The sequence below is a fragment of the Mus musculus genome, chromosome 11 (assembly GCF_000001635.26).
Source record: "Mus musculus strain C57BL/6J chromosome 11, GRCm38.p6 C57BL/6J".
Classification (NCBI taxonomy): Eukaryota; Metazoa; Chordata; class Mammalia; order Rodentia; family Muridae; genus Mus; species Mus musculus.
This window is the reverse complement of record NC_000077.6, coordinates 33,423,021-33,435,320: the sequence shown is the minus strand read 5'-3', so window position 1 is coordinate 33,435,320 and position 12,300 is coordinate 33,423,021. Positions and strand designations below refer to the sequence as shown.

Below are 12,300 nucleotides of genomic sequence, written 5' to 3'. Positions count from 1 at the left end.
GAATACACACAGGAAAACCCTATCTCAAATCAAACAAATGACAAAAAACAAAAAGAAACCCCAAAAACTCACAACCCACCCCCACCAAAACCAACCAACCAAACAAACAAAACAAACTAAAAATAAATATTTTTGGGCTGGTGAGATGGCTCAGTGGGTAAGAGCACCCGACTGCTCTTCTGAAGGTCTGAAGTTCAAATCCCAGCAACCACATGGTGGCTCACAACCATCCGTAACGAGATCTGACGCACTCTTCTGGTGTATCTGAAGACAGCTACAGTGTACTTACATATAATAAATAAATAAATCTTTTAAAAAAATATTTTTGAAAGATGTTAAAAGGGCCCTTACAATGGCAAAGAGGATCCATTGATCTTGCGTTAGGAAACTTATGTTGGCAAGAAGGAACACTCTGCAAGTTGATCCATACATTGAGCACATTGTCTGCTAAAATCTCTGCTTTCGTGCTTGCAGGAATTGACAACCATATCTTAGCATTCAGGAGATAAGAAGTGTCTAGAAGAACCATAACATAACACACTTGGATAAAAATGGCATAGGAAGGGCCATATTTTAATTTAAAAATTTTTACAAAACAACAGTGAAGACAGTGTGTGGCATGTCCAGGAACAGCCATATAGGCAACGGTGGATGTTTGGATGCCGCTCTGAACACTGATTTTTTGATAAGGATGCCATTAAATGGGAAGAGGGAGGCTGTCAGTGAATGGTGCTGGACAAGCGCACCACCAGTGAAGGATTGTACTTCCTTTGCTTTTCAAGAAGGCTCTCAAGGCACTGGGAGGCTCTGGCTCCAGAGGAGGAAAGACATGTTACTGATTTATAAATTGGGTGGTGCCACACACTCACAGTCTGCCAGCGATTTACATCCTGACACTTGTTAACATTATTGATAGCCTCATTTTCTGTTCATTTAAGTTGTCCTTATTTGAAGGATCAGTTACATGATCATTTTGTATATAGAACACATTCAGAAATGGGAGATTATAGAAATAACTCCTTAAAACTAGGCAAGCATCCTTTCTGTTTAGACCATTGTTTCTCAGTATTGAGTAAAAACCGTTTTTGTAAACATGGACGTGACTTATCTGGGTACCATATTTTTATAAATTTGTGGGATAACAGGATTGCCTTAGCAAAGCAGTACTCATTGATGTCTTTCAAATTGCCAGAAATAAAAACAGGAGTCCCAGTTTTCTGTGTGTGCCTTTCTAGGGTTTGGGTCACTGGGTGTTTCTGGTCCAATGTCTCCTGCTGTCGAGTCCACACGTGGAGCAGCAGATGGCATTCTCTCCCTGCAGTTGTCAGCCTCGGGAACCGTGGGCTGCTAACAGCTACTGTGAAACTGATAGGAAAGTGCTTAGAGAGACGGTGAGTCTGGAAATCATAAATTAACTGCTGTTTCCAGGTACTTGAATATATTTTAAGTGTTAGTAAAATTTATGATTGTGTTTGATAACACTGTTTTTAGGATAAAAGAATTTTCATTTAGGTTAGACTATAAATAGCAGCTTTAAAACATTTTAAATAGTATTTTAAATATCCTAATGTAGCAAACATCGAGGAGTTCATAGAAGCAAAGTGCCAAGGATATTAAGATTACATTTCGAAGTTTAATTATTAGGGAATAATGCTGAATGACTTTGGGGAACTTTTTAAGTATTTTAAAAGTTTTCAAAGTTGAATTCTGGCACATTGTCAGGTTGCTTAAATTCTGTAAATTTATTATAGTTTTTTTTTTTGTATATTATTTGACCTAGTTAGTTTTTCCTTCTTGGCAGATAATAGTAATAGTAATAGTAATAGTAATAGTGTAATCAATTGGTTTACAGAATTGCTTTATTACAAAGGGATTTGTTCTTTTTCAGCGATCCATAACCTTAAAAAATGTTCAGGAAAGCAAAGGGCCTACATTGTTTTATAATTTTTAAATCTCTTCACTGTATAAATGGAATTGCTAAGTTAAACTTTGACGTATTAACTTCCTGAGTACATATAACTGTTGCCTGAAAAATATTAAGCAGTAGACAAGAAGGTTTAGAGCAAAGAAACCTGCAGTTGAAGTTTTAGCAGCCATGTGTCACTAAGATTATGATATTCATTGGAAAAATATCTGATGCAAATTGGAAAGACATTGGATTCTTTTTTTTTTTTTTTAGAAGTTGACTTTTATTATCTGTCATGCCATTAAACATACCATCACTGGACACCAAATCCCATGTGAATTTTACAGTTATATCTCCCTGAAAACACATTTTCACCTAAACACATTTTGATAAAATTGTGACTCTTCACAATATTTTAAATCCATGTTTTGTTCTCATTTAAAATTTATTTTTAACGATTACAAAATCTAAAATATTCATAAATTTTTGAGAACTGTGGGTAAATTATACAGTACAATCTTATATTACAAATGACTTTTTGTATTCTCTTGGGTACTTAGATTTTGCTGATGATTTTACAAAGTTAGGCAGTGTTGTGGTATTTCCCGCAACAAGGCAGAGATGACAATTTCTTCTGGAGTGGACTTTCAAGTGTACTATTTTCTATTTATTTACCATAACTTAGGATGATTGAATTTGTAAATGGCTCTAAGAAATTGAGTTAGAAAAAATAATAAAGTATCAGGGACTATATTAACTATAATGTGGCTTTAAATAATTTTTAGCACTAATCATTTAGCATTCTATAATGTAATATGGAAGATATATCATTAATAAAATTATATTTCTTAGTTTTTTCTACATATTGGTTGTAATTTTTTAAAATTGGGCTTGAGTCTCAATAGAAATTATGTACAAGATAACCTCTCCCAACAATCCAAAGGTGAGATGCATGGTATATATAGTATATAACGTTTTCCTTCAGAAAACCAATTCCATGTATTTGATAGTCCTTTCTACTGGGCATTAGTAGGTAATGTTTAAAATTCAGACACTCCTAAAAGCATAGTTTATCTGTTGGTAAGATGAAAAAGGGAAACATTCAGTTTTGAAGTTTTGGCTGGGATTCTGCTCTTCAAAATATTCTAGTTGCTTAAAGGAAAGTCGAGTGTGAATAAATCATGGAAAAAACTTTGTTTTGTCCATGATGGAGCCATAGACAGATCTGAATACCGACTAGAAATATGTCAAAGTATGAGTGCTGCCTCTCTGGGTGGATTTGTTTTCTTTTGCTTATAACCCTTTAATGTAGGCTGTTGAGGGGAGTCCAAGTCAGAGTGAGTCCACCATCCTTGTGCTCCAGAAACCTGAAGCCGCCCTCTGCGAGAACCCCTCCCAGCTGTGTTTATTCCTCTTTGACTGCTGAGGCTCCAGTACATAGTCTCATGATTTGATTCGTATTTAATTGGCAAGATAAAAATTCAAATTAATTTGCAAATAAGAGTTTCCAAAAGGAGTCTGTGCTTTAAGACAGTGATCCTATAGTGTAGACTTTTCCTACATACCTCCCTGAGGAGTACTAGGCATTATTTCACTTTTTTGTATAATTAGAAGCTTTTGTATTAGTTATTAACTGCTTATGTACTAGTCTCTTAGAATTTTGCACTCAGTGGTTAGAGCAGGGGTAAGCATGGGTACTAGTCTGACTCCTAACTTTTTGAGTGATGAGTATGCTCAGTACAACTTAGTGCAACAGTTTGATATTACGAAAACATTTCCTGATATATATTGGGGGGCTTGTGTTTATTTCTTCTTCAACTATATACTATCTTTACTTCTGATTAGTGCTTTTATCTAATATACAAATAGGAAAACTAACATTCTGCTTCTTAAGAACTATGTGGGACTATGAAGCCAAGTTGCAGGTGATGAACATGACTGTATTTAGTATTGTGATAGTGCTGCAAACAATAAAAGCCAGTGCAGGTGGCAGCGCTGGCTTGTTGTTCTAGCATTAGAGCAATGGGTTCCTCCTCTGCTGTCACCTAGAAAGAATCTGTCGGATCCTAAATTCCACCTTGTACTCATATATTTCTAGGAAATCTGGTAAAGTCCAACGGAAAGTACTGCAGTATGATTGTTCAGTCTAGAGTTCTGACTTTGTTCAGCTGACACTATCTAATCTATGATATATGGTGGTCAGCTTATTAAATAAAATGTAAAAAATATTATCAGCAATTATAACTTCATTATTCTGTATTCACAGTCTTATAAAGGTAGCTTCCACATTACATAAATGGCTAAGTGCATTTTTAATTCCTACTGACTTCAGAAAAAAATGTCTGTTCTGTATGTCTACTTTGTCCATTCTAGGCATCTCTAGGTTACACAGTACTCTTTACTGCTGTGGCAACAGAACAGATAAATACAAACCTGAGTGGAGTGAAATATAATAGTTAATTTGTAAGTCTGTTACATTTCATTTTCTTTCTGCCCCATGACTGGACCAGATTTTTGTTTTGCTTAAACAAAGGATAGATGAGCATTGTGAAAATGTTTTTTACTGTCCTAATGATTAATGATCACAGAATACTTTTGAAAGATTAGCATTTTTCAAAGCTGCTAAAAAATATACTGTTTTATTTAATTACAAGAAAGTAAAGGCTTTTCACACTGACAGGTGGTGGAAATTAGCAGGCAGTTTTGAAATTGTGCTGTGCACGAGAAATTAGATCTCATTTTAATTCTGCTTTTCTCAACTAGCAAATGAGGTTAATGCCATACATATTCAGCTGATATGGATGAAGAAATTGATATAAAGTAGATCAACATAGCTACAGGGCTAGATTAATTTATAGGTAAAGAGGCAGTGATAAATGAAAGTAATGTAGTAGTGGTCACTAAACTCCTCTGCCATGAGGGATTCAATAGCGTTAGTTCCTCATTAAAGGCATTGTCGGGGTGCATCAAATAGAAATTTGAAAAGGAATAGCCAACTAACCCCTAATTATCAAAATACAGAAAATACTAATTATACCTTAATTAGCTTTTCTTTTAATGTACTGAAATTTGTTACTTTTTGTGTGGCACAAATGGATAGTTATATCAACAATAAATAGGTTGTTTTAATAACTTTCTTTTACCTCTGGGAAAACTACACTCCAATTTTTAATATGCAATAATGCTTCTCTCTAGCCTGTAGGAGATGAAAATTATTAAGTAGCTTTATTTTTTTGAAGATTTTACAGCAGCTTTGGGAAGAATTATTTCACCATGCATCAATTACTTTTAATTGAACTGAATATTTTTCAGATTGCACCAAATGCCTCTCATTTAAGTTTCGCAGTTAGAGTTTAGGAAAACAGCATAATGAGGGTTGCCGATAACCTCTGTCATAGAGTGTAATAAATAAGGATGATTATTTGTTTTGCTCAGGCTTAGAAACAGCTCAAGATTGAAGTTGTAAAATCTAGGCAGTCAGTCACCTTATCTGGTTCGTCAGCATGGAGATGTAAAGGCTATGTATTCATGACATTTTGTTCATGATTCTTTTCCTCCTGCTAACTAAGGTGGGTTTTCACAGTCTAGTTAAGAAAGGGTGACCGATTTAGAATAAAGAGATACAGTGTCACAATGGGGAAGCCACTTGGGTTTTAGTGTGATTATATCTTAAGGCAGCTCTAGGCCCTTAGTAGTTTTTGCTGCTCTTGGGGAATTCATAAGCGCGCCTGCACATTTGCTGCTTTGCCCGTCAGCTGCAGTGATACTTGATGTTGTGGTGATTAAGTAAAATAGGGCAGATCCCTAGCATTACATTTAACGCTCCAAAATAATAGTTGCTGTGATTGATAATAAGAAAGCTCTTAAGGAAATTCTGTCTCTTGCTACCCCCTACCCCCCAATTTTAAATATCATGAAACTGTTTTTCAAGGGATTGCATGTAATCAGGGCATTTAAGATAATTATCAAGTTGCACTGAAGACTATATAAATTACCATAAGTTTATTGTTTGTCAAAGAATTACAAGGGGTTGTAGTGAGGCTTTCAGAGGACCTAAGTTGATGTTGCCTCCTAGATGTGCCACATATAATTGGGAATTAAAGCTAGATAGTCTTATTCTAAAGCCATAACTCAAGAAAAAGAGAACCGTGCGACTTGTCACCTCCTTAGTTTGCAGCGAGTCCAGATGTCTGCAGACCTCACTGTGCTGCTTGTGCTGAGTCCCTGGCCTCCCGCTCAGCCTTTCTGCTGTTTTCTTACCCTCTTTTGAAGGACAGTAACCATGAAATAGTGTTCATCAACAACATCCATCAAGCTAAACCTCTCTTCCTTAGTTTTCCTTATTGGTAAAATTCTCTCTGTCTTGCTCATTTTGGTGATTGTACTGTGTTATGACTGTTTTTTCATCAGCTTTAAAACTAAACTAACAATTTGGAAGGAAAAAATAAATAAGTCACCCAAAGAATAGAGCAGGAAAACATTTCACAATCATTGGAAACATTACTGAACTATCTTTCAAAGTGAAAACCCAATGCTTTAAATAAATAAACATGCAAACAAATAAATATATATGGAAGAAGTCGTAAACCACATTGCCTTTCACCTGTTTACAAAGTAACCGTGATCAGTGGCCCCAAGCCGGGTCACTGGAAACTTGTTGACCACAGCTTCTAATGCGCTCCTGCACATAGACCCAGTGACTCAGAGCATCCAAGGCTGTGTGGCCTTACAAACTACTTGGGCACTTCTGGTTTCTGTTACAGTTTGAGGACCTTTGGGTCCCTTACTTGCAGACAGGTGGCTGGTTCTATCTTGTTTCCTTTGACCACGACTGGGAGGGAGTTCGGGCTGGGTCTGGAGTGGACGGCCTTCAGCCCCTTTAGTCACAATGCTGTAATCTTAACTGAAAATGCAGAGAAATTTCCGGCGTTCTAGCGGAGGAAAATGGCTGCGCCCCAGCCACAGGCTGCAGCGGTTTCCTCTGCGTCTGGTGTGTCAGGCCCGGGTTCCGGGTCCCCAGCAACAGCCGCAACCGACCCAGTTGGTGGGTTCTGCCCAGAGCGGGCTCCTGCAGCAGCAGCAGCAGGACTTCGATCCTGTGCAGCGCTACAAGATGCTCATCCCGCAACTGAAGGAGAGTCTCCAGACTTTGATGAAGGTTGCAGCCCAGAATCTGATTCAGAACACTAACATTGACAACGGACAGAAGAGCAGTGACACACCCTTGCAGCACTTTGACAAGTGTTTGGAGGAGTTTTACGCACTCTGTGATCAGCTGGAACTCTGCTTGCGCCTGGCCCACGAGTGCCTTTCACAGAGCTGTGACAGCGCCAAACACTCTCCAACACTGGTACCCACAGCCACAAAGCCAGATGCAGTGCAGCCAGACAGTCTGCCCTACCCACAGTACCTGGCTGTCATCAAAGCCCAGATCACCTGTGCCAAAGACATTCATACTGCCCTGCTGGACTGTGCCAACAAGGTCACTGGAAAGACTACTGCACCCTCTACTGGCCCTGGGGGCAGCCTCTGAGGTCTTTCGGGGAGGGGCAAAGAATGAAGTATGGCCTGAGGCAAAACAAAAGAAAATGCAGAGAAAGGAAGTGCAGCAAAGGGCATTTGACTGTCACATGTTAAAACACTGCACTTAAATATTCCAAGGCAATGGTTTAGGTCAATAGAATTTGTGTTTTGCTGGCCAATGACTAAAAAAAAAAAAAAAAAAAAAAAAAAAGCATTTGACTATACATACTGTATTCTGTAAAGACAAAATTGTTTTAAAATAAAATGTCTCCTTATTTTGTTGTTGTTGTTTTAGGAAATTACAATCTGAATGAACCAGCATCTTTTCTGTTCTTGTTATGTCATTACTGTATCAAGAATGTGATTATGTGTATATTTTCAGTCACCTCATTAGCCTGGCACTCGAAGGCTAGTTCCTCCCCACTCCCATACCCCCCAGCCTCACCCCCCCACCCCCGTAGGAAATGGGACTAATAGTGTTAGGAAGATTTGAGAGTCAATGGATATGTATTGAAAGTGATTGGCACAGTGCCTCACATGCTGGTGTTGAGCTCACTATCTGTTCTCACGCTCATAACAAAGCGTTTGCTTTCGTACTTCGGTTTAACCAGTACCAGCACTGTTCTTAGAGTTACAGAATGTTAGCCTGTCTTTATATCAGCATGAGCAGAGCTCATATGAACTCACAGAGACAGAGGTAGCATGCACGGGGTCTGCATAGATCTAAACTAGGTCCTTTGCACATATATTAGGTTTTTCCATTCAGTGTTTTCATAGGATCCCTGAATGTGCAAATGAGTTGGTCTCTGGTTCTTATGCCTTCTCTTGTACTCTTTGCTTTGTGTTGGCTCGTCTTGTACATAAGTTCTATGTGACTGTTTTTGCTTTATTACATTTTATTTTGTTATTTTTAAAGAAATGAATGAGTGGATGACAACCTAGCCACTAGGGTAAACATTAACAACTAAATTGTTATTTATTCCTGCTGGGAAAGGGAGAATCAGTTTTCTGGGTCTATCAACACTGGGCATATCAACCACTCCAGGACAGGCCTTGTGTGCAGGAATCTTTGACCAACATTTAATTGTATTCCAATGTGTGTGTGTGTGTGTGTGTGTTTATTTGGTTATGGTTTGGTTTGGTTTTTCCTTTGTGGATGTGGTGTCATTTTGTTTTCTGTGGAGTTTGTTTTGTGTTGGGTTTTTGTTTGTTTTTTGTTTTGTTTTTTAGAAAGAACATAAAGTTGGGTGTGTAGGGAAGGGGAGAGGATCTGGAGGGCTTTAGGGGAGAGGAACAATATGATCAAAATTGTTTGAATTTGAAAATTGTCTTAAAAAGGATATAATAGTAATCACACAAACACATACAAACCCAAAAACGGTTAGCCTAGAAGAGGTTGTAGATAGATTCTAAATGAGTATTTTCAAACTGTTTACTTCAAACAGGCCTCTGTGAGTAAAATTTACTGAATCTGTACTAGTTTTAGATTTATGTATTTTACTTAATGTATAACCTGCATGTATATATGTGCACCACACATGTGCCATTTGGATTCCCTGGAAGAGGAGTTACAGGTGTTTCTGAGTCACTGTGTGGGAGCTGGGACTTGAACCTAAGTCTTCTGCAAGAGCAGCAATTGCTCTTAACTGACGAGTCATCCACTCTCCAATCTGTGTGTGTGAGGGTTTTTCCCCCAGTGAAATGAATTTGAAAAACTAGCACAGATGTAGGTAGTATGGAAATTTCTAATGCATGTTTACATGGGTCTGAGGAGACCCTGCTTGAACTAGTTCATGTCATTTTAGGAAATAAATGGATAAGATGCCAGTATTCTAAACTTAAATCTATGTATGAAAGCAATCATTTAAGAATTTATACCTGAATTCATTTGCTGGTATTGGTGAGAATCACGTAACCAGTCACTGTCCCTCTCCAGGTCTCAGCAGCAGTCAGGTGCTGCAGGCATGCACAGTGGTAAAGCACTCACCAAGTCCTCTCTGGTCAGGGTTCCATCTCCATCACAGGAGACAAAATAAGAAGATGGGAAAAGTTCCAATCAAATAATCATTGCATCTGGTATATGTGAAAGTGTCTACTTTCTAATGAATATTCATAATCAAAACATTCAATTACAGAGTACAGTTTGGGAGAAGTAAATGAATTCAGAAGTTTATTGTCATAAAAATTTTTAATCTGGTTTGGGAATGTCATTGTTTGAATTGAGACATTTCAAAAATTTATTTTATACATCTCTTTAATGCCTTGGAATTTATGGCTGAGCTCCCATTAGCCTAAGAAGCAGCTCAGGGAGTCCCAGCAGAGCCGGATTGATTGGGAGGTGACAGAGGACTGCCCTCAAGGGTGTGCAGACCTGGAGAACTATGATTGAGGGGTAGATGCATCCTCTGAGAAGTGGAGAAAATGGGATTTAGAGATGAGAATGAGAGTTGTCTGAGTTACATTGATATAAAGACTATTGTTTCCCCCAGCTAATGGCAGAGCCAGTATCAGATCACCAGAGGAGTCTGCTTGTCAGCAAGTGTTCTCCAGTGTACACTACTGTGCTTCAAACTGTGGTGTCCTGCCAGAGTGTCCAGACCTGTGCATGAGGAAAGGACCTTGTTTCCTGTCTTTCTGGCTGTTTTAAATTAGAGATTTGCAAAAAGGAATACATTTTAATATGTTGGCCAATTTGTTGATACACACGTTTTGTTTCATATTGCCCAGTAGAATGTATTGTATAAGAATCGGGTTGGAAGTGCTAGCATAGTATTTTTGTTCTCCAACTTACTCTGTAATCCTACTTTTCCTTTATGTTTTAACTGCAAGGAAACCAAATTGAGTCGGGGTGAAAAGACCTCTTCTCAAGCATTTATTGTTTCTTTGTGGTAATAACGTTACTTATCCTGTCTTAGTAATGTATCTGAAATATACAAGATAACAATCTGCAGTTACCATGTTGTTCAGTGTTAGCCAGTGTTTCTCCACCTCTTCCTCCCTCCTTTCTACATTGCCCAGCCTGTTGTAGTCAATGTTTCCTCTTAACTTCTGGAAGGAATTTCCTAAGATTGCCCATTTGAATTGAGACTACATGGCTGCATTTCTGTGTCTGACTAGTTTTGTTCTAAGAACAGCTTATGTGTGAAGTGTTGCCTCTAGCAATCTAAAGGTTGGCAAAAATGCTTGGACCAAGACCCTCTGCGTTACTCAGTTGTTACTAGATCTGAATCATGCCTGAAATTAATTTTTTCTGAAAGACAAGGATAGCAGTATCGGTGAAATGGCCAAAGGAATGTAAAATTGCTTATGAAAATCTGAGATGAAATAAAACTGGGGATGTACTGGAGGAAGCAAAAGTGGTTGTCATAAAGTCAGTTAGCAGTTATTTGGAGTCGGGAATTTGGTTCTTTCAGGCTCTTTCAGGCTCATCTTTTCATCCATTAGACTGGATAGCTGACTATGAAGAAAGTTCTTCCGTTGTTACAATTTGCCAAGAAGTTTTCACACATAAACAGTAGCTAAGACAGAACTTAATTGGGTAGGGTTAGTCATGTTAGAGAACATTCACTCTGCAATGTAGTTAGGTTTCTGGTCTTTGCCTAATATCTAATCCTTTTTATGATGATTAAAAATTATTCTAAAGCTAAATCGTCAATCATGACTTTTAACAAAGGATAATTAATTCTCTAATTTTATAAAAGGAATAAGAGTTTTGTGTTTTTATAATCATTTCTTTGAATATTGAAGAGAATTACTAGACGAAAATTAAGGAAGACAATGTTTGCAGAATTTGAGGCTGAGGGAGAGGTTGTTGAATATAATTTCTGTAATTGTCAGAAGTTCCTAGAGATATGGAAGATGACCTGAAAATCTACATTCGAAAAGCATTACTTGTGGTCTGTAGGTCATTGTTGAAATATACTTGGATCATTAATTCAGAAGTTCCGTCTTTCAGTCCACACAGTGGAGGTCAACCAGGGATAGCTCTGTTTCTTACAAATGTATTTCTAGCTTTATTGATTTAGGTTGTTTCTTTAGTTATGCACCAATTCTTTGGTTAACCAAATACTACTTGACATTCCTGTCATTCTGCCTTTTAGTCCAAGCAAACAACAAACTAGAACATACATTTAATATTTTATTAGGCTACATGGAACAAATATTAACCATAATAAGTGTACATGCAAGCATGGAGTGTTACTTCTAGCACTGTGTATGTAGAGGCAGCATAATCAGGAGTTCAAGGCCACCTTCTTTCTACACAGCATGTTCTAAGCTAACCTAACCTACTTAGTACTATGTCTTTAAAAAACATTTATCCTGTTTGATCTAGTAATACAACATTTAGGAATCTCTCAGGAATCCTCACTCCTTCTTGCATTATATGTGTTAGTAGTAAATTTAGTTTAAACAGACTTGTAGCTATCATGGGAATTCAGAAAATTATTTGAGAAATGTTTTAATATGATGTAAATAGAAAGTAGTATGCAATATTAAATATGTAATAAGGTTTCAACTGTATGAAAAAAGAACAAAAGAATTCTAAAGAAATGAGCCAGCTAGGTAGTGGTGGTGCACGCCTTTAATCCTAGCACTTGGGAGGCAGAGGCAGGCCGATTTCTGAGTTCGAGGCCAGCCTGGTCTACAGAGTGAGTTCCAGGACAGCCAAGGCTATACAGAGAAACCCTGTCTCGAAAAACAAAACAAAACAAAACAAAAAAAAAAAAAAGAAGTGAACCCAAATCTTCATTTTCTTTATCTCTCAGGACAATTACAGTTCATTTTCCTGTATTCTTTAGTATTTTTTATAATGATCATAAATCACAGTTTGATTATTTAGAAAAAAATCTAAAGAGTTCACACTCACTTTT

The 12,300-nt window shown here is 37.5% G+C and overlaps 1 protein-coding gene and 1 pseudogene across 15 annotated transcripts in view; both read left to right on the top strand.

Annotated features, from left to right (window-relative positions):
• The window catches only part of Ranbp17 (RAN binding protein 17), a 301,991-nt gene that overhangs the window by 78,464 nt on the left and 211,227 nt on the right, over window positions 1-12,300 (top strand). The window contains exon 15 of one of the 15 annotated variants that reach the window (XM_011243741.3): window positions 1,236-1,468. The exons of the other annotated variants lie outside the window; for them this stretch is intronic. Within the exon in view, the coding sequence (XP_011242043.1) occupies window positions 1,236-1,415 (180 nt within the window). The 3' untranslated portion in view covers window positions 1,416-1,468. Of the gene's footprint in view, window positions 1-1,235; window positions 1,469-12,300 lie in introns of those variants that run through there. 15 annotated transcript variants of the gene reach the window in all.
• Gm9450 (predicted gene 9450) lies at window positions 6,851-7,436 on the top strand (annotated as a pseudogene).